This window comes from Chelonia mydas, chromosome 1, assembly GCF_015237465.2.
Source record: "Chelonia mydas isolate rCheMyd1 chromosome 1, rCheMyd1.pri.v2, whole genome shotgun sequence".
Lineage (NCBI taxonomy): Eukaryota > Metazoa > Chordata > Testudines > Cheloniidae > Chelonia > Chelonia mydas.
The window spans coordinates 285,173,209-285,193,990 of NC_057849.1; the positions used below are offsets into that span (position 1 = coordinate 285,173,209).

At 42.2% G+C, this 20,782-nt stretch overlaps 1 protein-coding gene across 13 annotated transcripts in view; it reads left to right on the plus strand.

Annotated features, from left to right (window-relative positions):
• Positions 1 to 20,782, plus strand: part of GRIP1 (glutamate receptor interacting protein 1) — a 546,608-nt gene that overhangs the window by 367,018 nt on the left and 158,808 nt on the right. For all 13 annotated transcript variants that reach the window (XM_043548244.1, XM_043548269.1, XM_043548251.1 and 10 more), the window contains exon 2: positions 10,550 to 10,630. In XM_043548244.1, the coding sequence (XP_043404179.1) occupies positions 10,550 to 10,630 (81 nt within the window). The remainder of the gene's footprint in view (positions 1 to 10,549; positions 10,631 to 20,782) is intronic.

Consider the following 20,782-nt stretch of genomic DNA (forward strand, 5'->3'; position numbering starts at 1 on the left):
GCCTACATTTTCTTTTCTTTTTAAAATGCCATCCTCTATTACTCCCAGCCATATCCCCTGCCTCTGTGAAAACCTTAACAAACAAATCTGCCTCCTGGCTGTTTGTTCTTCCAACATACATGTAGATTGTTATATTACCATTCCATGCCCGTTTTGCTGTTCAAACACAAATATATATAGTTTAAATGAGCAATAATATAAAGGGGAAAGATTTTTTTCTTAAATAGTTGCCTTTGTATTTAATTTCAGTGTGACAATCATTCTCTCAGCTGCCTTATATTATATTATTTGTTTATTTTATTTATTCATTTTCAAAACTGGATTCTGTTTTCCTTGGCATGCTGTATAAAAGGTACCTTTTGATACACACACACACACCCCTTACCTCAGATCTCTGCCAGATATGACAGTAGCAGAAGTGAATATGCTTGTTCTGCTTTGCTGTGCACATAGGGAAACCAGGGTTGGCTAGTTCTCCAGCACGTACTGCTGAAAAGATGAGTATCCATATACAGCTATTCAGGGAAAATCCACTAGGCTTTAAAATAACCTTGTGACAGTTTCAGTCACCACTTCCGCTTTTTAAGTTCTAGGCAGCTCACCTGCAGGAAAGCTTTAGCAGATATCCAAGGAAGCATAGAGGACATCAGAATATGCGAAACCACCAGTACAGTAGATGTATGTTTCAGGATCTGTACAGATCAAATATCCAGGAAACATTCTGCTATCACATTTTAACTGCAGGAGGGTAGATGTAATAAAAGATTACAAGAAAACAAGATTATATCAAACCATACAATCACAAAAAGGCTTTATCAGGATGAAATGTTACCACACTACATGCCTGTTATTTTCCCCCTAATAAGTCATGAACAAAGACCAAGGCTGCTCAGTCTCAACAGGTCAATAAAAACCTAGCTGGAGGGGATCTGAGGTACAGCTGTAGGGAGAGGGGGGAAGGACGCAAGAGGATCCAAAGGCAATATTAAGGTTATTCAAATATAAACGTTTATGAAAGAAAACAGTAAAGTAGCAAAGGTAAGTGTCTACTAGAGTGGGAGAAAGGGGGGCAAAGGAGAGGACTGGTCTTTTCTCCCTACTCTATTGCTAGTGTCACAGTATTTACTCTATAGTTAAGAGGTTACAAACTTGCCAACATTTGAAAAAATTTCTAGGGACAGTTTTTCACAAAAGCTTCTGTTGGGGGGATCACTAGCCACCAATGCCAAATGTTTTTGTGTGGGTTTTAGTTAGTGTATAAAGATATCTTAGTTATCACACAAGATATAGTTTTCAGGTTGTGCTTAAAAAGCTGATGCACACATACTGTGATGTTGCATCAGTATGCAATGCTTTGTCAAAACAATGCAACATGGCTGCTCTCTGTGGATGTGTTTTGCAAAACCAAACTGTCTCTGCAGCCAAAATACATTGTGATGAGAGGACCAGAAAGGTCTGTCGTTTGGATAAGCATCCTACAGTTAGGAATCTAACTAGGAATGATGGGATGAAGTTCCGAAAAGGAAAATTTAGGTTGAATATCAGGAAAAGCTTCCTGTCAGTGTGAGCTATTTCACTGAGGAATTTTCTTCTAAAAGATAGTGGTGGAAGCCCCATCATTTGGGACTAGACTGGCCACAGCAGTATAAAATGAACTATGCAGCACAATCATGCATTGGTAAAGAGATGGAGTCGGTGATATGAAAAGTAATTTCCATCCCTTACTACTGCGTGTTCTCCCATTTTAGCAGATGTGAATAAACTCCATGTACTTCATTTTTGTGTTCTGCACTGTACATCATTTGCAGAGACAATAAACATGGCAGCTCAAGACACTATTGTAGTACCCCACTTTACAACCTAAAATGGGGGTTAGATTATTTAATGGTTCAGTAATTATTCTATTTTATGGCACTGGGTTTAGTCTTCTAGCAAACATTTGACATTTTTACAAACATAGAAAAATAAATATTTATAGGATTTGAAGTAATCTCTGCTTGGTAGATTGAAAAATGTGTTATTGTAATAGGATTTCTTCTTTATTAGAGAATTCATTGAAGGAGAGTTTCACTGTATGCCAACAGTTCCAGAGGCAACTTTACTATATCTAGTTGCCTTTTTACAGGCAATCTTAAAAAGATATGCATCTCCCATAGCGAAAGGACTATATGAGAGCTCAGCAGCTTTTGAGAATCAGGCCATTTCTATTCAGGTGCCTAAATATTGGTTATGTAGCTTAATTTTAGGCATCTAAGTTTAAGTGACTTATCTTTAGCTTACTTTTAGACAGTAAAATTCACTGGGTGTTTTAGATCTCAGTCGGAAGTTTAAGATATATAGTTACAGAGTGCTGTAGCTTCCATTAGCTCAAGAGTATCATTGGGATGGTTTTGTACTAAAGAACCAGAAAATTCAGAACTCAGAGAATAGCATAAAGATTTATTCAACTTTCTTTCACCTTATGTATGTCTTAGAGTGCTAGTGGTTATTTGCTGGATGCTAGTACTGTTTGACAATGATGTCTACAGATACAGCATGTAACAGTCGGCTAAGTGTAGGAGGAGAAATAATATATTCAGGATTTTTAACATCCTCTTCCTCCTGTTTCTCCCAATACGCACACACACACACCCCCAAAACTTCCAAATAAGTGGAAAATAGAAGGCCTTAAGTTTTCTTAATGATGATTTCTAGAGGGTAAGGGTGAGAATCAGAGTGCAACAAAAAGTGAATAAAATGATTACATTCATATTTGTGCTGTTTAGAGGTATAGTTCGTTCATGACCATTCCGGCACTTAAAGTTTTGAATGTAAAGCTCTTTTAAAATTTTTAAAATTGCTTAAGTCCCATTTTCAAAAGTGACTTAGGCACTTAGGAGCTGAAGTCTCATTGGAAGTCAGTGCCACTTGAGCCATTTTTGAAAAATGGGACTTAGGTGCTCGTGCAATTTTTACGCCTTTGCACCACTTGTTGTAAAATGGCGGATCATTTTTTTATGCTTAAACGTTTCATGACAAGTCTGAAAAAGGATAATATATGTGTGTAGTAGATTGTTGACATTGTGCTGTTCTATGAAACCTGTAAATTCAGACAGTGTTTGTTACACAATGTTGAAAACATTTGGCCAGCACTGCCTCTATTTTCTGCTGTTATAGGCCATCAAACTCTCCAGTACAGATTGAGACCATTGTGGTAACCCTGGTCAATCCATAACATTAGTTCTAATCTGGGCTCTTGCATTATTTAAAAGTAAATATTCCAAAATGTTCTTCTTTCCAAGAACAGCCGCCTCCTAAATGTTTTTCTCAATGGCTTTATTAACAGTAGTTCTTACTGTGCTGAAAATGTTGATGCCAAGTGTAACATCGAGAATCTGGGTAGATTTTCTAAATACACAATAATTCCTAGAAAATTTCAGGACATTGGGGCATCACAAACTATTCCCACTTAGATACAGCTGTTTTTCATCCACTCTAAACTATACTTTATATTTAGCATTGCATAGGGCTTTTAATCTCCAAAGCACTTTGCAAATATTAATTATACAAAGTAAAATTCACTTTCTGTATAAGGCATACTGTTCTTGATTTCATCAGGTTGCTATGTAAAGTCGACCTTTTCAAAGATGTGACATTACTATCCATGATTTGCACATGAATATTGCTACTGACCTGTGCAGGATATTGCATACATGTTGTGAAATTACTTTAATATGTTGTCATCCAGAATGCCTTCATTTCAATTAGGGATATATGGCTGCCATTGTCTTCAGTAGGATTACTCATAGTAGTAGGCTCTAGCCTCAGTGGTCCCACTATCCCTAAGCATCCTCCAACCTTTGGGCTTGTAAGAAATAGCAAAATTTCTTTATTGCTGTGAAGGGCTCTAACCCAGAGGTGGGCAAACTACGAACCGCGGGACCCTTCTGCCCGGCCCCTGAGCTCCTGGCCCGGGAGACTCGCCCCCCGGCCCCTCCCCTGCTGTCCCTCCCCCACAGCCACCAGCGCAATGCTCTGGGCAATGGTGTGGCGAGCTCCTGGGGCAGCGCAGCTGCAGAGTCCAGCCTGACCCGGTGCTCGGTGCTGCGCTGTGCGTGGCTGGCTCCAGCTGGGTGGCATGGCCGTAGCACCGCCAGCCACCGGTGCTCCAGGCAGCGTGGTAAGGGGCAGGGAGCGGGGGGGTTGGATAGAGGGCAGGGGAGTTCAGGGGGCGGGGGTGTAGATAGGGGTTGGGGTGGTCAGAGGGCAGGGAACGGGGGGCAGTCAGGAAGGAGGTGGGGGTTGGATGGGGCGGCGGGGGGCAGTCAGGGGCAGGGGTCCGGGTGCAGTCAGGGAGAAGGGGTGGTTGGATTGGGCAGGGGTCCCGGGGGGAAGTCAGGAAGGAGAAGAGGGGTTGGATGGGGCAGGAGGTCTGGGGGCGGTCAGGGAGGGGCGGATGGGTCAGAGGTCCTGGGGGGGCCGTCAGGGGGCGAGAAGCAGGGGGGGTCAGATAGGGGGCGGGGGCCAGGCCATGCCTGGCTGTTTGGGGAGGCACAGCCTTCCCTAACTGGCCGTCCATACAATTTTGGAAACCCAATGTGGTCCTCAAGCCAAAAAGTTTGCCCACCCCTGCTCTAACCACAAGCTATGGATGTAACCGAAGAGGTCCTAGCAACCCAACCCTTTAGCGTTTAACAGCTGCCACAAATGTAATACTCTGCAGAAAATGAGAGTTTTGGATAAGTCTAAAGAACAGATTCCCTTCTGGATCTGATGGCTGCAGAGCAGTAACAAACAGTAGAATTGCTAACCTAATGTTAGCTAGAGCTGACCGAGCAGAAGAAGTGTCATGTAGAGTGGAGTAAGATCTATGTTATTGCCTTTGTGTGTCTGAATTCTGTTCCTGTTATTCATAATGCTCTTCATTATGAGTTTCAGGAATACTAGAGCTGTCATCCTGTGACTCAGATATATTAGCTTTAGGAATTCCAAAGACAGAATATGTGAGGCATGTGCTCGTTAATTTCAGTCGTTTTTGACAAACTAACTTGTTTGGAGACACTGCAGTTTCAGCAGTTGTGGACTAATTCTTAACAACTCAACACATCATCCTCATCATCATACTGTCTCTTTAAAAATTACACCAGGATCAATACTTTTTTGTACAGGCGAATATATGGATAAAGCATGTGTTTCTGTACTGTTCCCCAAACATACTACTTCACACAGAACAAGCAGCTACAAATATAGAGCACTACAATTTTCTGGTGGGTGCCCAAAATACACTGGCCAGCTTAAGGTGTAATGGCATAACACTGTGCACCTGTGTTGGGGTTATATCCCGAACTCCATGGGCTAACAGAGGCTGAGGTTACATCAGAACTCAGCATGATGAGAACCTGGAGATGGGAACAACTGATGTCTCTTTGTCCATGTCCTCAGGTCTACCCAAGAGCAGCATTATTAGGCTCTTGAAAGTGCTATGTTCAGATCTCCTAAATCAGAAGTCTAACTTAGCCCACTATGGGGCCTTTGTGGGAGAGGGGGTGAAGTATAGGGGGAAAATGCCTTTAGAGGGACAGAACTTTTCATCCTAAAAAATGTCACCCAAGGTCACTGTTGCTACAATTCCTTTTAGCTGTTATCTCCGGAGTCTTGAAGTACAAAACAAACAAACTTGAAATGCATCAGACACACGAATTTGGGGTCAAATCCTCCACCAGCCTCTTTAGCAACAGAGACTTGTGAAACAGGTGCTTTCCCTCTGTGCAAGTAAGTGGTGGAGTAGAGAGGGGGTGTCCCATCAGATGTGAATGGAGAGCAGTTGTGCTATAGAGAGGCAACGGGGTGAGACTGAAGGATCATTGCATGTGGATCCCTTCCCATTATCTCCTTCCCATGAAGGAGAGCTAAAGTTGCAGCTCCACAACTGCGCTGCAATTTGGGGTAAGAAGATCTCCTTCACATCCTGTAGGGCAGAGCAGTGCACAGCCCAGTTCCCAGGCTGTGTGATGCTGCCCAGGATTTGGGCCTTACTGTATATTGGCTCCATAGTTACTGCCCTAACAAGCTGCAGTAGCAGCTAAAGCACATATCTCAGGCTGGTTAATAAGGTTTTGGAAGAGGGACTCATGAAGTGTTGACATAGGGATTTGTGGTATTACAGTTTCAGGCAAAGTTCTGTTATCAGATACTTTCACAGTCATCTGTTGTGACACATAAATAATGTAGTCCTCTTAAGCCGATTGATGTTTTGAATGCCTGTACTGTACTGTGGAGGAGATATCCTACAACTTTCCTCTTACTCACTGTCTTGTCACTGCTTAGTAATTTTTTTTTAAGGAGGCTATCAAACTGAGTACAACAAACACCAAAGATCTCATGTAGTTCTCTCTCTCTCTCTTTTTTTTTTTTTTTTGGGGGGGGGGGGCTAGGTACAGGAGCAGACACTTGAAATGGTGGGGAAGGGAACAAACAAGGAAGCCCTCTATGTATGCATTGTACAGTGTATATGTTTGTAGAAAGAATTTATTATTTTTATTGCAGTAGAATATAGGAGCCCCCGTCATGCATCAGGGCCATGTTGCACTAGGAATAATGTACAAACACAGAATTAAATGATGGTCTCTGTCCCAGAGAGATGGATGCTGATAGATAGACTGGGGAGCACAAAGAAACAATGAGACAATATTAATTATAATGATAGGCAGTGGACACATTGCACCAGTTGCCTACACAGTATGCAGCGGTGGTGGTGGTCACTATAATCTTTGCAACTAGATATTGTGGTCTTTGCCCTCCAGTGCACAGGGAACCAGGAGGATCTCACTAATGTTAGTTATGTACAAAATAAGTCATTTGTAAAGATTTCAGTGGTGATAGTGATAGTGCTAATTAATTAGTGTATGTATGTATTGGGCTTTGAAGGTGTAATGTGATGTATATGTAATCACTAAATTTTACTATTTGCAGCAATAATTTTAGAAAGGACAGGTAAAAGAATGAAGGCTATTCCGCTTACCAGTTTAAGAAGTTCATATGTCAGTAATCTGTGAGACTTTTTCCTCAAAGATTAGTTTTGCATTCTGGTCAGGAAAGATGTAAATGAAAATGTTCTGGTAACTTGCTCAGTATTGTGTACAAACAACTACAAGAAATATGCAATTTGTCTGTCTTCATAGCCATGGAAATTGAAACCTGATAGTTAACATGAAAAGCTTTTCCTGTAGTCATTAAGTTAAGGAATCTGCTAGCATAGCAATTACCGCAGTACAACATAGTGACTTACTAAAAATTGTTTGTTTACCACAGACTGTCTAATCTCTCAGCCAGAGGAAATTTTTTAAAAAAATCCGTTGATGCAATGAATGCAGGTCAAGGACTGCATCTACATAGCAATGCTATTTCCACCGTAGTAAAAATGAACACCTGCAGTATGATCTCTCTAGAAATGGGAAAGAGCTAGTGAATATAAGAGGCAAAATTTGAAGTTGTGTATATGAAAGTGCTGCAGATAAATGTTTTTGCTCCTCAGTAACAAAACACTTAGTTTAGTGTAACAGAAATTAATTAAAGGGTAGGAATATCTCCCTATGAATGTTAAATAATCAGTATATATTTACATTCAGGATTTTATCTAAATGATATTTATACTCCTGACTATAATCTAATCTGAATAATGGAATGCCCCTCTGCTATGCCACATAACTCCTCTCCATATAACAAGCCTTGAAATCCATCACCCTTTCACCTAATCTTTAGTTAAAGGGTATGGAGATTATCTGTAGCTTTTTACCCTTTACATTTTTGGGGTGTTGGCTAGAGGTGCAGTGGCTGAGTCGTTAAGGTGCTCAACTGCAATCCTGAAGGTTCAAGTTTCACTCAGTCTCACACTGAAAGGCCACCTCCAGTTTACCCTGCTGCAAAATGGGTACCTGCTCCTTTCAGTTAGGAAAGTCAAAGCAGTTGGATGTGATGCTGGCCCCAACACTCCCTCGTGTGTACCGTTGGCTATGAAACTGATGTGCCTTATCAGCCATATGAGCCACTGGCTCCAGGAAACTTTGATTAACTGGCCCCTCTTCTCTTCTCTGATCTTCATAGTGCAACCATCTGCACTGCTTCTCTGAGGGGTCTGGCAACACAAAGTACCTACTCAAATCTACCTGGGCACCTGCGAGCCTTGTAAACTTCACTTTGAGACCAGGACCCCCTAAAATGCAGTGAGGTACTGGGAAAATCTTGTTCTCACAGGAAATGTTAGTTGATTTACTTATCTCTTTAGAAATAGGGCGTGAATGTCTACTTGTGAGAATTCCTCTTCCCTTTGTCTTCTCTCCAGTCTGCCTAAAGTCATTAATTTCAATTGAATATTTTAACAAAGAGCACTAGGACAGGACTGGTTTGTTCAATGGATATTTTTTGTCTATAAGCCCCCTGTTCAGATATTGGTAGTAACCAGACGTCGTCATTGTTCATCAGATTATGTGAAACTACATTAATGATCTCTGTTCATTTCTTAATAGAAAAGTTTCACTGCCACAATAGTTACCATCACAGTTGGCATCTTCCAATAAGAAAGAGCTAAAGATTGCATGGATGGGGTATCTAAACTTCCCCCTGTTGGGGTAGCGTGGGGAACCTTGTACTGCCTGTAGCTGTGCGTTGCCTTTTCTGTGGATGAGAAAGATCAATTCAGCTTCTTTCACAAGCACTAACTTCTCTCTCCGGACATGTTTTTCAAAATCCAAGAGGACTGTATCCCCTCATACAATAATATTAGCTTTACCAAAACTGTTTTTTTTTTTTAAGGTGAAAGGATAGATGGTGCTTCCTCCAAAGTCCACCTTTGTCTTAACGTAGGCATGACTTAAATCCATTTCAGTATCCTGTCTGTTTCTCTCTATAGCCTGTTTGTTATGGTCTTTGGCTTCACGCTAGGATACAGCGTAGCAAGGGCTGTGTTATTTTTCTCATTATGACTGTATAGTTCTTTGGCAATGGGAGTTAATCTTACTGTAGTAGAAGCAATGATATCTTGCAGACCTGATGCACTGAGATGCTTTTAATTATTCGCTCCATTCCCTTCCAGGAGCATGGCTGTACAACAGCCTTTTACCTTGTTGCTAATGTTCAGAAGCTTGTTTTTTGAATCTGCCTTACTAAGTGGAATTTGTTGTAGAAGATCTGTAGTTTGAAAAAAATGAACTGTTCTTTGTAGCGTCTTTTATCTGAGACCTGGTTTTAAATTATGCTGACCAAACCCTTATCTTATTTGAATAAAAATGAATGGTTTACCCTCCGATATAATTTTCTAATGTAGTCTGAGATTTTACATGTCACAAATACAGTAATCAGTAAAGAGAGAAAAAAATCTCAAGAGGGTCCGTTAGAAAGAAAAATTGATAGCCAAAAATATGTTTATATTATTCATCTACTGATTTTTGTTGCATCTCAAGATGTCACTAGATAACTTAGGCTTAGATTCCTTTAGCTATTGATCTGTATTTACGCATGGCTGTATGCATATTCTAAAGACTAATGGGTCCTTCCCAATTTAAAGAGAAAAAAGTATGCAAATAGAAATATTTGATAATGCATAAAGAGCTGGTCGAGAACCAGATTAAAGAACCCACAAAGTAGGCTCTAATTCCCTTTTATTTTTTCTTTTGATTGAGGAAGTGAAGTAAACACTATCAATACTAGTGCCTAATTAACACATACAGTTGCTATTGAAGTCTTTCTCTGGTGGTAATTTCTATTTAAAGGTGCACCATAAACTGTTTTTCCCCTCCCCATTGAGAAGGCTGCTATGGGGGAGCAGGAATTAACTCATTTCTACCTGCTTCTGCCTTTAATGGATGGCCCATCTGCCCTGCTAGCCAAACCCAGTGACTCTCAGAAGGATCAAGGTTGATCAAGAGGAGCATCACCCTTAATCCCACTTAGGCCAGGTCTACACTACAGACCTATATCAGTGTAACTACACTGCTCAGGGGCATGAAAAGTCCACACCCCAAATAACATAGTTATACCCTCTTCTCCCCCCCCAGTGTAGACAGTGCTAGGCTGACAGGAGAGCTTCTCCCATTGACATAGCTACAGCCTCTTGGGGAGGTGGAATAACTATGCTCACAGGGCTTGGTGAGGAACTGCAGGGCTTGTATGTTGCATAGTGTATATATACTGTTTGGACTATGCTGGAGGAATTCTCATTTATGGGACTTGTTTTGTTATGATTTATATGGATGGGACTTTTGTATTAAATGAACCCCACAAGGGCTATATTTATACTTGGGAAGATCCTTTGGACTATTTCTGGGGTCTAAGAAGGAAGGAAACTGTTATGCCACAGGCTTCCTTACAAGGGTGCTCAGCCTTCCTTACAAGGGTGGGGCTGCCTTATGACAATCCTGTAGGACTAATAGTGTTCCTGGTATGTAATCAAATTGTTCCTTTTTGTGGGAGAGAAGTAAATTGCTAGTTAAATCAGAAATTATGTTGAAATACATCACTTACAATGTATTTGAAACTGAAACCTTCACTGTTTGTTTATTTTGTTTGTTTTCAGATGAGAGTCCCTATACTAAATCTGCAAACCAGACAAAACCACCTGAAGGAGCATTGGCTGTGAGGAGACAGAGCATCCCAGGTAGACCAGCTAGTTTAAATTTTAATTGTCCTTACCCCATTTTCACAACAATACGTTACAAGTTAGAGAAGCCAAATCATTTGTTAGTTTTACCAAGCGGTTTATGGTTTATTATATGGAGCGCTCTAGTGATGCTCTATATTTAGGTTGCCTCACATTTTCATTATAAAAAAGTAATAAAAAAAAAACCTGACGGCTTTTTTCAAGTACTATAATGCCCCCTTGGTTTGTATGGGGCACTTTAACATTCGGGTCAAGGAAGTGCTTTTTGTTGTCCTCTTGAAAAATCTATTCAGACTGTCTAGGTAGGTGGCGTGTTGTGATCACTGCTTCTGATTGGCTAAGAATTGTATATGTCCCATATTATACCATCCCCATCTCTTGTCTATCTCCCCCATTGATCATGTCTTTTCTTTTAGATTGTAGACTCTGTGGGGCAGGGACTGTGATTTTCTATGTGTTTGTACAGCCCTAGCACGATGAGGCCTCAATTGGGTTGACCCCCTAGGCGCTACTGCAATATAAGTGTTAAATAATAATAGTAAATGGGCCAAGTTATAAGGTTTTAGAAGCTGACATTTCCCATTAGTCTTTTGTTCAGCCGAGCTTGCTTCAGGCTAACTGCTAAACTTGTTCAACATTACATCAGCATGTGCATACACGATGCTGGTATCTCACTCCAGCATGCCACGCAAAGCTGAACCTCCTCTGATGAGACACAGGCAAAATAAGTGATGTGGCCACCCCCTCTCCCAACCACAATACCATTTGACCTCATAGAAGATGCACAGTACTAGATACCAGATACCAGAAATTCAAGTCTCAGTTCTACTGCCTAGTGTTTCTAAATCTGTGACTTCACAGCCTTTATTATTGAGCAAGGCCTGATATTCCACTAAGAGGTTACACAAGCTGGGAATGGAACTCAGAGCTGTAATATGACAGACCGAGTGCCACTTAGGGCAGGTCTACACTTAAAACACAGCATCAATGCAGCTGCGCCGCTGTAGCGCTTTAGTGAAGATGCTCCTACGCCAAAAGGAGATCTTCTTTCATTGGCTTAGTTAATCCACCTCCCTGAAAGGCCGTAGCTATGCCAATGGGAGAAGCTCTGCTGTCGACATAGCTCTGTCTACACAGGGGGTTAGGGCGGTATAACTGTGTTGTTCAGGGGGTGTGGATTGTTCACACCCCTGAGCAATGTAGTTCTACCGATATAGGTCTGTAGTATAAACCTGGTCTTAGTCACACTGTCTCTGTGGTCTGTGCTGCAGTGCTGAAGGTCCAAGGTTCAAACCCTGATGATATAGTGATGGAGGAAAGCATTGCAGTTGGGCATAACAGAATTGTTTTTTTTCTATCTAAAAAAACATAGGCAAACAACTCCCTTCTGCCCCCTTACATTTAATGAAAGTCAAATTCTCAAAAGTTAGAAAGCTCCAGAATAAAGATTTCCTGTGCTGCCTTTATTCTGTGTGTATTATTATGCAATCTTTAATTACATGGTCCCATACTAGTTTTTCCAGTCCAATAAAAATCAAGATTCAGTGCTTCCTGAGGTGAATACAGATCTCTGCTGGTACCATAACTGAGTAGTATTTTACATTATGAGGCAATAAAACTCAACTTATTAAGTATCTATTTATTATATTGTATTCTTTTGGAATTTTTTTAATTGAAATTGAGAGAGGAGGAGAGAATTATTGAAGTTTAAAGTTACGTATGAAACAGTTTGTGCCACATGTCCATCGCAGACTTGCATTCAATATGCCTACTTTATTTGGGAGAAGAACGCACACTTATAAGGCTGTGTTCTGTGTTCCCAATATAATCCTTGTGGAAGAAATGAGAAGAACCAGTGTCTAAAAGTCTTGTGCTTGGCACAGATTCTTCCAGTTTCAGCCTTGAATGTGAGTAGCATTTACACCATCTCTGGTTGATGAGTGTGACAGGGGTGCTCTACTTACTGCTGCAGTAGCGCCTGCTCCTGGCTGTTCTGAGGATTAGCTCCATGATGTCGACACCACTTCTGTTGCACACTGTCTCTCTCTGTCTCTCTTGGTCCACAGCTCCTCTCTCACTCCAGGAGCTGCTGCTGCCTCTTTGTCACTTAGCCCTCCACCCAGGTCACTCAGCATTCCCCACTTCAAGGGTGTAATCTTTCAAAGTCTCTTCTGTTCAAGGGGCCTCCGGCAGTTCTCACACCCAGTGCCCTGACCCTGTCACTCCTCCAGTGACCCAGGCAATCTTCCGGTTCACTGCCCCACCAGTGCTACTTCCCCAGGGGCACGTAGGGGAACCCAGGCCCACCCTCTACTCAGGTTCCAACCCAGGATCCCTAGAACATGCAGCCAAGCTCTGTTTAGTCCACAACCTTGCTGCTTACTCCCTGGGCTGCTTCCTACTATGTATCCCACAGGCTCTCTTCCCACCCTGCTTTCTTCAGTGTATGCCCTTCCCACAGGGCTAGGCCCCCAGGGTCCTACTATTTCCCTTGGTTCCCTCCTTTCCTCTGTACTAAATGGAGGCTGACTGCAAAATTCCTCTGGGAAGTCTTTGCTGCTGCCAGATTCCTGGGTTTATACTGACTCTGCCTACTTCCTCTTCCTTCACAGGTGAGCTTCCTCGCAATTAGCTCCCCATGCAGATTATCTTCCTCGCTTGTGGCTTAATTGGCTGATTGGGCCAACCTGGCCTAATTCAGCCCTCTTAGTACCACTATGGGGGTACACCCCATCACATTGAGCAATTAAAAAACCTGGAAAAAGGAGGTCCTCATCTTTTGAACAGAGTACTCTTCTCCATCTGCCTATCCATTGGGAAAATAGTCTTCAAGAATCTTCGGTAGAGGAAGTCCCTTAAATTTTTCTTCGGCTTCTGTCTCTGTGTATAAGAGAGAATTTGTTCAAATCTGAAGGTGAATTGACCATTTCTGCCTTATTCGAGAGATGCCCTTGGCTCTTAAGACAAAAGCTGACAGGAGGCACAAACAAAAGGTGTAACCCTACTGGGGTGTAATGTATGTCTCAAGTTTGAATTGGTAGCCAAGCTAAGAATTGTTGCAACAATCAACCTAACTTCAATGCCTAGAAAGATACTGGAATAAGTTATTAAACAATCAGTTTTAAGATTTAGAGGATAATAGGGTTATAAGGAATAGCCAACATAGTTTTGTCAAGAGCAAATCATGTCAAACCAACGTACTTTTCTTCTTTGACAGGGTAGTGGCCTAGTGGAGCGGGGAACAATAAACATGATATATCTTGATTTTAGTAAGACTTCTGAAGCAGTTTCACATGACATTCTCTGTCTTTTTATTTTCTTAGCAAGGAAAAATCAAATCCACAGCTACAAAATGGGAAATAACTGGGTAGATATAATATTGCTGAAAAGAACGTGTGGGTTATTGTGATCACAAATTGAATATGGGTCAACAGCGATTCTAGTTAAGAAAAGGCTAATATCATTCTGGGGTGTATTAACAGGGGTGTTGTCAGACACGGAAAGTAATTGTCCTATTGTACTTGGCACTGGTGAGGACTCAGCTGGAGTACTGTGTCCAATTTTGGGCAGCAGACTTTAGGAAAGATATGTGCAAATTGGAGAGAGTTCTGTGAAGAGCAACAAAAACGATGAAATGTTTAGAAAATGTGACGTATGAGCGAAGGTTTAAAAAAATAGCTTGTTTAGTCTTGAGAAAAGAAGACTAAGGGGGTACCTGATACCAGTCTTCAAATAAGTCAAGGGCTTTTATAAAGAGGATGAGGATCAATTATTCTCCATGTTCACTTGCAGTAGGACAAGAACTAATGTGCTTAACCTACAGCCAGAGAGATTTTGGTTAGATATTAGGAAAAACTTTCTAACTATAAGGGTAGTTAAGCTCTGGGATAGACTTCCAAGGGGAGTTGTGGAAGCCCCATCACTGGAAGTTTTTAAGAACACCTGGCAGGGATGATCTCTGTATACATGGTCCTTCCTCAGCATAGGAGACTGGACTTGATAACCTCTTGTGGTCTCTTCCAGCCCTATATTTCTAGGATTCTATAAGTTGGACTGGAGATTTGTCATGGCATCTTTGATCAAAAATCACAGAACAGTCAAGGTAAACTTAGTAAAAGTCACAGGTTTAAGGAGAAATGGAATGTAAAGTCACAGGAACGCTATTGAAAGCGATGGGGCCACATGATGGAGGGGGTAAAGTCCAGTCCTGCTGTTAGGGTGGGATGTCCTTTGGGGATCTGGTCCTGCCCATGAATGATGATAGGCCCTGAGGGGAGGTGGAGGCGCAGAACAAACCAACTCCTCACTTTCCCTGCAGCGGCAGCGCCTGTCTCAAAGGTCTGGCCCAGCTCCCAGCTCCAGCCCATTGGCTCTCACACAGCATGCATGTGGGCTTTCTCCCATGATGCCCCACTCCTTTCCTGGCCCAGGTGCTGCTGGATCACCTGCCCTGAGCTTTTGTGACAGCAAACATGGTCAGCCTATGGCTCACGTGACCCTTACACCTCTGCAGCCTGTGAAATCCCAGACACAAGGAAAAGTTGTGGACAAACTGTAAAGTCACTGTATCCATGACATTTTTATCACCATGACAAACCTGCAGCCCAAACCAGGCATTTCATGAAATAAATGCCCTGTGTTTAATTCCATTTTATCCCCAAAAGCAGGGAATGGATTAAACATCTTTTTGGAACAGAGCTTGTTTTAGATACACAGTGGATGCATTATTCATATGATGAGGGTATTTGTCAATTTTATCATGTCTTTGCATGACCCAAAAACAAATGACTGATTCTTTCATTGGGATTTATCGAATTTCTGAAAGTAATGATAGTTAATTAAAGTGATGTGTAGTAGTATTATACCCAAATTGCATTTTAAAACTTAGAATTCATACTGTGTGTGTGTGTATTTATTTGAATCACTGGTTAGCTCTGCAGTTTCTTTTCTGTGGTAAAATTAATCCTGAGTATGGAGGTGGTGTTGGCACTGACAGGTTACAGAGTGAGAGACAGATTATTTCCTCTCATCACAGCAAGATGCCTGCATAATTCAAATTCAGACTGGCACCTGATGTATTATACAGCTGAATTGTAATCTGTCTGTGTACTACATTGCAACATCCTTTGGGCAGGGACTCTGGCCCTAATTCAGGTAATGATCCCTATTCAGATCAGCACTCCAGCACCTTCATAAAGCAGTGCTGCCAGCCCCACATTTTCAAAAATCACAACTCAGCCCCCCAAAACCATGAGACTTTACAAATAATACATTTTTGGTTTTTTTCTTATTTGCTCCTGATGTTTGATCTTTTAGTGTTCATTGTCCAGCTTTCCTCTGCAAGCAGGAGGACTAGAAATCTACTTTTTTTGACTGAAAGCTGAGTTTCTCATTCTCTCTCATTTCTGCAGGAGATGGGAATTAAGAAAAACACCAAATATTGGCGAGTAGTGATAAAATTGCAAGAGTGGGCAAAAGAGGCCCAATGAAGTCAATAGGATTTAAGCACATACCTAAAGTTAAGCATGTGCTTAAATGGTGTCTGGAAAGGGATGGACTCAAGCAAGTTCTGAAGTGCTTTCCTGAATAATAATGTATGTCTCCTTATCTGTTTGAGTAGCACAGAGGAGCAAAATAATCATTGTAAAATAAGCATTGTATTTCTTTGAAAACCTATTAAGCCAAATGTGTTTAGCATGGCAGATTGTTCGTAATTTGACGTTTCAGTGCTTGAAATGTTCACCAAAATACTGGGGAGAACTTTTTGCAAACTGTAATTTTTGGCAGGTGTTGTAATTATTTGCGGCTTTACTGTAGAGATGGGAATTATAACCATATTGCTTTCTCTCCTCTGAGTGAAATCCTGTACACAGCACTCAGCCCGAGTAATTGGGCTGCGCAGTGGGGACCCTTCCTGGGCAGGAGAAATCTCCTTTGCTTTAGGCTACGGAGCGGTAATGTAGCTGCAGTAGCTTCTGCACTGCCTGATCTACTCAGCAGCAGTTCCATGCTGTCCTCCTTAACTCACTACTGTCCTACTTCCCAAAAAAATCCTGTGTTCCTGCAGAGCCTGGCTCCATGATGTGCAGGGGGTATTGGGCTTTGTCAAATCTTGCTCCCAACTGCCTTTCTGTGCCAGAATGACATCCGGTCCACTGAATACAAGGTCTTCTGCACCCATGGTGAGATCAGGAGTTACCTTCGTAGAGCAGAAGGAGGAACAAGTGTGCAGAAGATGAGAGCAAGTACAATCTGATTCATTTTATGTAAATGAGATGACCCTGTTGTGCTCCTGGCAATTGCCACAATGGACAAAGTTTGGATTTTCTTCAGCTAGGTTGTGCAGTAGCAGCTTTTTTTAGATTTGCGAAAGGTCCCAGCACATCCTTTTAATCTTTATCAAAACAAGCCTGCTTTACTTTTGGCTTCTGTTTATTTCAGACTTTACAAGCGTTCAGGTATCTGGTGTGTTCGACAAGCCACATTCACTGATACAGTATTAGCCTGGCTAATATTTTATTCTTTATAAAAGTATTAGATATTCTTCATTGGCTATCCATGCTCATGCAGATTGAGAGAAAGTTCTTCCTTCAGAAACAAGTCACAATATCAGAACTTACCTGTTCCATAGGCCTTATCGGGGAAGGAAAAATTTAGAGCATACAAGAACTTGGTGTGACCCAATCACCTCTTGGTGCCAACTGGCAGATGGCACAGGGGGTTCATAGTCTTACAGGAATCCTCTGGATCGGAAATATACATAATAGTTCACTAAAGGGTGGCATGTAAGGTCCTTACCAAGAGCCAGTAGAACACTGGTCATCATAATCACTGCAAAATGTATATACAGATAATATTTAAGGAGTTATGTATCTATACTGAAAATTGTGTTCTTAAGGTATGGGAGTTCTTAGAGTATAGAAGGTGTCATACCTCGGATGTGTTCCTTTCAGACAGGAGAAAACAGACACTTCTCTGTTTGGTCTTGTGTGTGTTGTGCATTGTATGTCTTACAATGGATGCCTGTTGGCGTACCAAGCCAGGTACCAAGGATAAGATTGTGAAATCTACAAGAGAGAAAAACTACAGGAAAAGACAATCAGCAGGGTGGTGTCTTGTTTATAACTAAGATCAACGGATTAGTTTTGTATATCAAGTAATGCAAGGAAACATACAGTATCCTTCACTGAGGAGACAAGCTAACAGACAGTTTGTCTTACAAATGGAGGGTCACACCAACCCTGGCTGTAAAATGATGAAAGGACTTAGAGTGAGCATTGCTCTATAAAACAGGAAAGTATCTAATTTAAGTAAGTCTAGGTTCTAGAATACATGTTATGGGTTTATTTTATATGTAATCATTTGTTTCCAGTACTACTACTTGCTGAATTTATGTACTCTGTTAAATAAATTTTTACTTGATTTCACTATAAACATATCTAAATTCTCTGTGTTAAGTGGAGTGGTGATCTGAGGTGTAACTGGTAAACTGGGGTGCACTGCTTCTTTGGAGGCAGTGAATCTGTGAATACTGCCAGTGTCCAGTGGGAGAGGGGCTGGACATTCCAAGGAGATGGTCGGAGGTGCCTATTGCTAACCTGCAGAGCAGTGTTCTTCAATTAGCAGCCTGTGGGCCAGATCCTGGCCACAAGTGTTCTTCTGTTTGTCCCACTAGGCTTCAGCTGTTTTGCCCTGCTTCCTGCTGGGGGCTCTGCTGTAAGAACAGCTCTGCTACCCCAACTTACCAGCTTACCCCAAGCTCCCAGTGGCTCCAGCCCTTTCCCTCCACAGCTGCAGAACATCCTCCAAACTGGCAAATGCCAGCCACGGCAGGGGAGGGGGTTGTACTTAGAGGCAGGACAGGGATGCTGCAGCCAGGACCAGTCAGGGGAGCGCAGGAGCCGGAGCTACCAGCAGCCTGGGATGGAGCTGAGTAACAGTACCATCCTTGGTCAGAGCCAGGTGGCAAGGCCATCCTTACAGCAGTGTCCCTAGCTGGGAGCTGGAGTAGAGCAAAGGCAGGGGGAGCCAGGGGGCTCTGGGGGCAGCCATCCCTTGCTCCCCAGGCCTCCCCCACTGCCCTCCACTTCCTTGCAGCTCCCCCAACTCAAGCAGTACTAAGGAGGCTCCCGTCTCCTGAAGCTACTCCCTTTTCTCTGTCCACCCTCGGAACCAAAAATCCTGTTTTCCCATGTGAGCATGAGGGACACACTGCTCATTTGAATAATCAGGATTTTGGGTCAATTTAAAATTGGATACACAGACTTTACCTGTACATGGCATGACAGAAAACAGAGGGAAAATAAACTGAAGTGCATCCCAAAATGTGCCCCTGATTGGGCTAGCAGCCTGCATGACAGTGTACCATCTTTGGTACATGTGCCATAGGTTGCCAGTCCCTGCCACCTAGGTGAAGAATTGACGTGCTTCCACTAGAGAGCCCTCCAAGATTTGGACATTGCCTTATACTGCACCCCACCCCCCCTCGAAAATGTAATTCCATACCACTGCCGTAGAGAGAGCGAGAACAGGGCCTCCGCAGACCTAGACGGGAACGTTTGTGTTGCCTGTAGCCAGTGGAGTCAGGGAGCTGACCCACGGCAGGCATGGACAAGGCTTCCTCATGCTAAGGGCAGGTGGTAGCGAGGTGTCTCTCAACCTTGGGTATCCCTGGAAGCGTCACATGTGGGAAATGATTTATGGTTGTAAGTATGAGACTAGGAAGTCAAATGGCATCACCTTGGTCAGATTACAGATGTCACTGACCTTTTCTTGTGAGCAGACAAGCATATTTTTCTCTTTCCTTCTACACTGCATTTTATCAGCTTAAAATTCTCACACTTGCCAGCAACTGGAGAAATTTTTAGCACTTAGAGATCCATTAGTGTTCACCTAAGCAATCAGTGATACTGTGTGTTTTGAGTGATTTCCTACGAGAAACAGATTTTTTGACCTGTGAAATGCAGCTGACCTTCTAGTAAGTGTCTCTATACCTGCTGTTCTCATTATATTTGCAAAGACGTATTCTGATTGTCGTTTTTGATGACATACTGAAATTGTCATGTTTGTTGGCTTCCCTACTCACTATGTATGTCAGTGGTTTGACTGGAGGCTTTTGAAATAGTTTTTGAAATAGCTGCAGAGCTCCCTACAACACTGAAAACTCATCAGTTTTCTTTCAAGAATTTAACATGAAATAAAACATGATTTTCCCCTAAAATTTATTGTGTTGGTATCATTGCACAAAAAGCCAAAAAAGCAATTTTATCTGTTATAGAAAATGAAAAAAGAAACCCCTTGATTGTTTCATAAACAAGATCATTATTAGGACTACATTTTAGTCACGGGTATTTTTAGTAAAAGTCATGGGCAGTAAACAAAAATTCCTGGCCCGTGTCCTGTCCATGACCTTTACTAAAAATACCCACAACTAAAACTTGGGGGGAGCTGCCCGGGGACACTGTGGGTGTTAGGGGAGGGTGGACCTGGTGCTCAGGGGGGCAGGTGGCAGCGCACAGCCCAGGACCCCTGCTGGTGCTAGGGAGGAGGTTGTTGGGGTTGGCAGGCTCCCTACCAGGCTCCCCCACCCCCAGCAGCAGAGTTTGGGTGTGGGAGGGGGCAGGGGGTTGGGGCCCAGGACAGGGTGAGGCAATCTCTGGGTGGCACTTACCTGTGAAGCTCCCCAGAAGCGGTGACATCCCCCTTGCTCAGCTCCTACCCGGAGGCTTGGCCAGCTGCCAAACCTAGGGAGGGAAACAAGTCAGTGTCAATCTTAATGAATATATTTGCTTATATACTAATGTGATGACTTTAGAAATACAAATAATAGACATTTCCTGGACTTTTTCGAAGGAGAAAATCCTCCTGAATTTGTCAGAGAAAGTGAATCTGTTGTAAGAAATTCTGAAATTCTGTCTCCCTAATACGATAGATAGAAATGTATAAATGGTAATAACAGCCAGCAGAGGTTCTGCTTTATTTGTTCAAGGTTGGAGTAATGTGGTGGTCTCCTGGAGACTTCTGGATTTTGTTAATCACGTACCTGCTTGAGTCTTCCTTCAGTTGGCAGTTTTTCTCTCTTTTTTCCATTGTGGAGTTTTAGGTAATTAAGTTGTTCCTCTAAGGCATCCTCTACAAACTTTTTTAAAG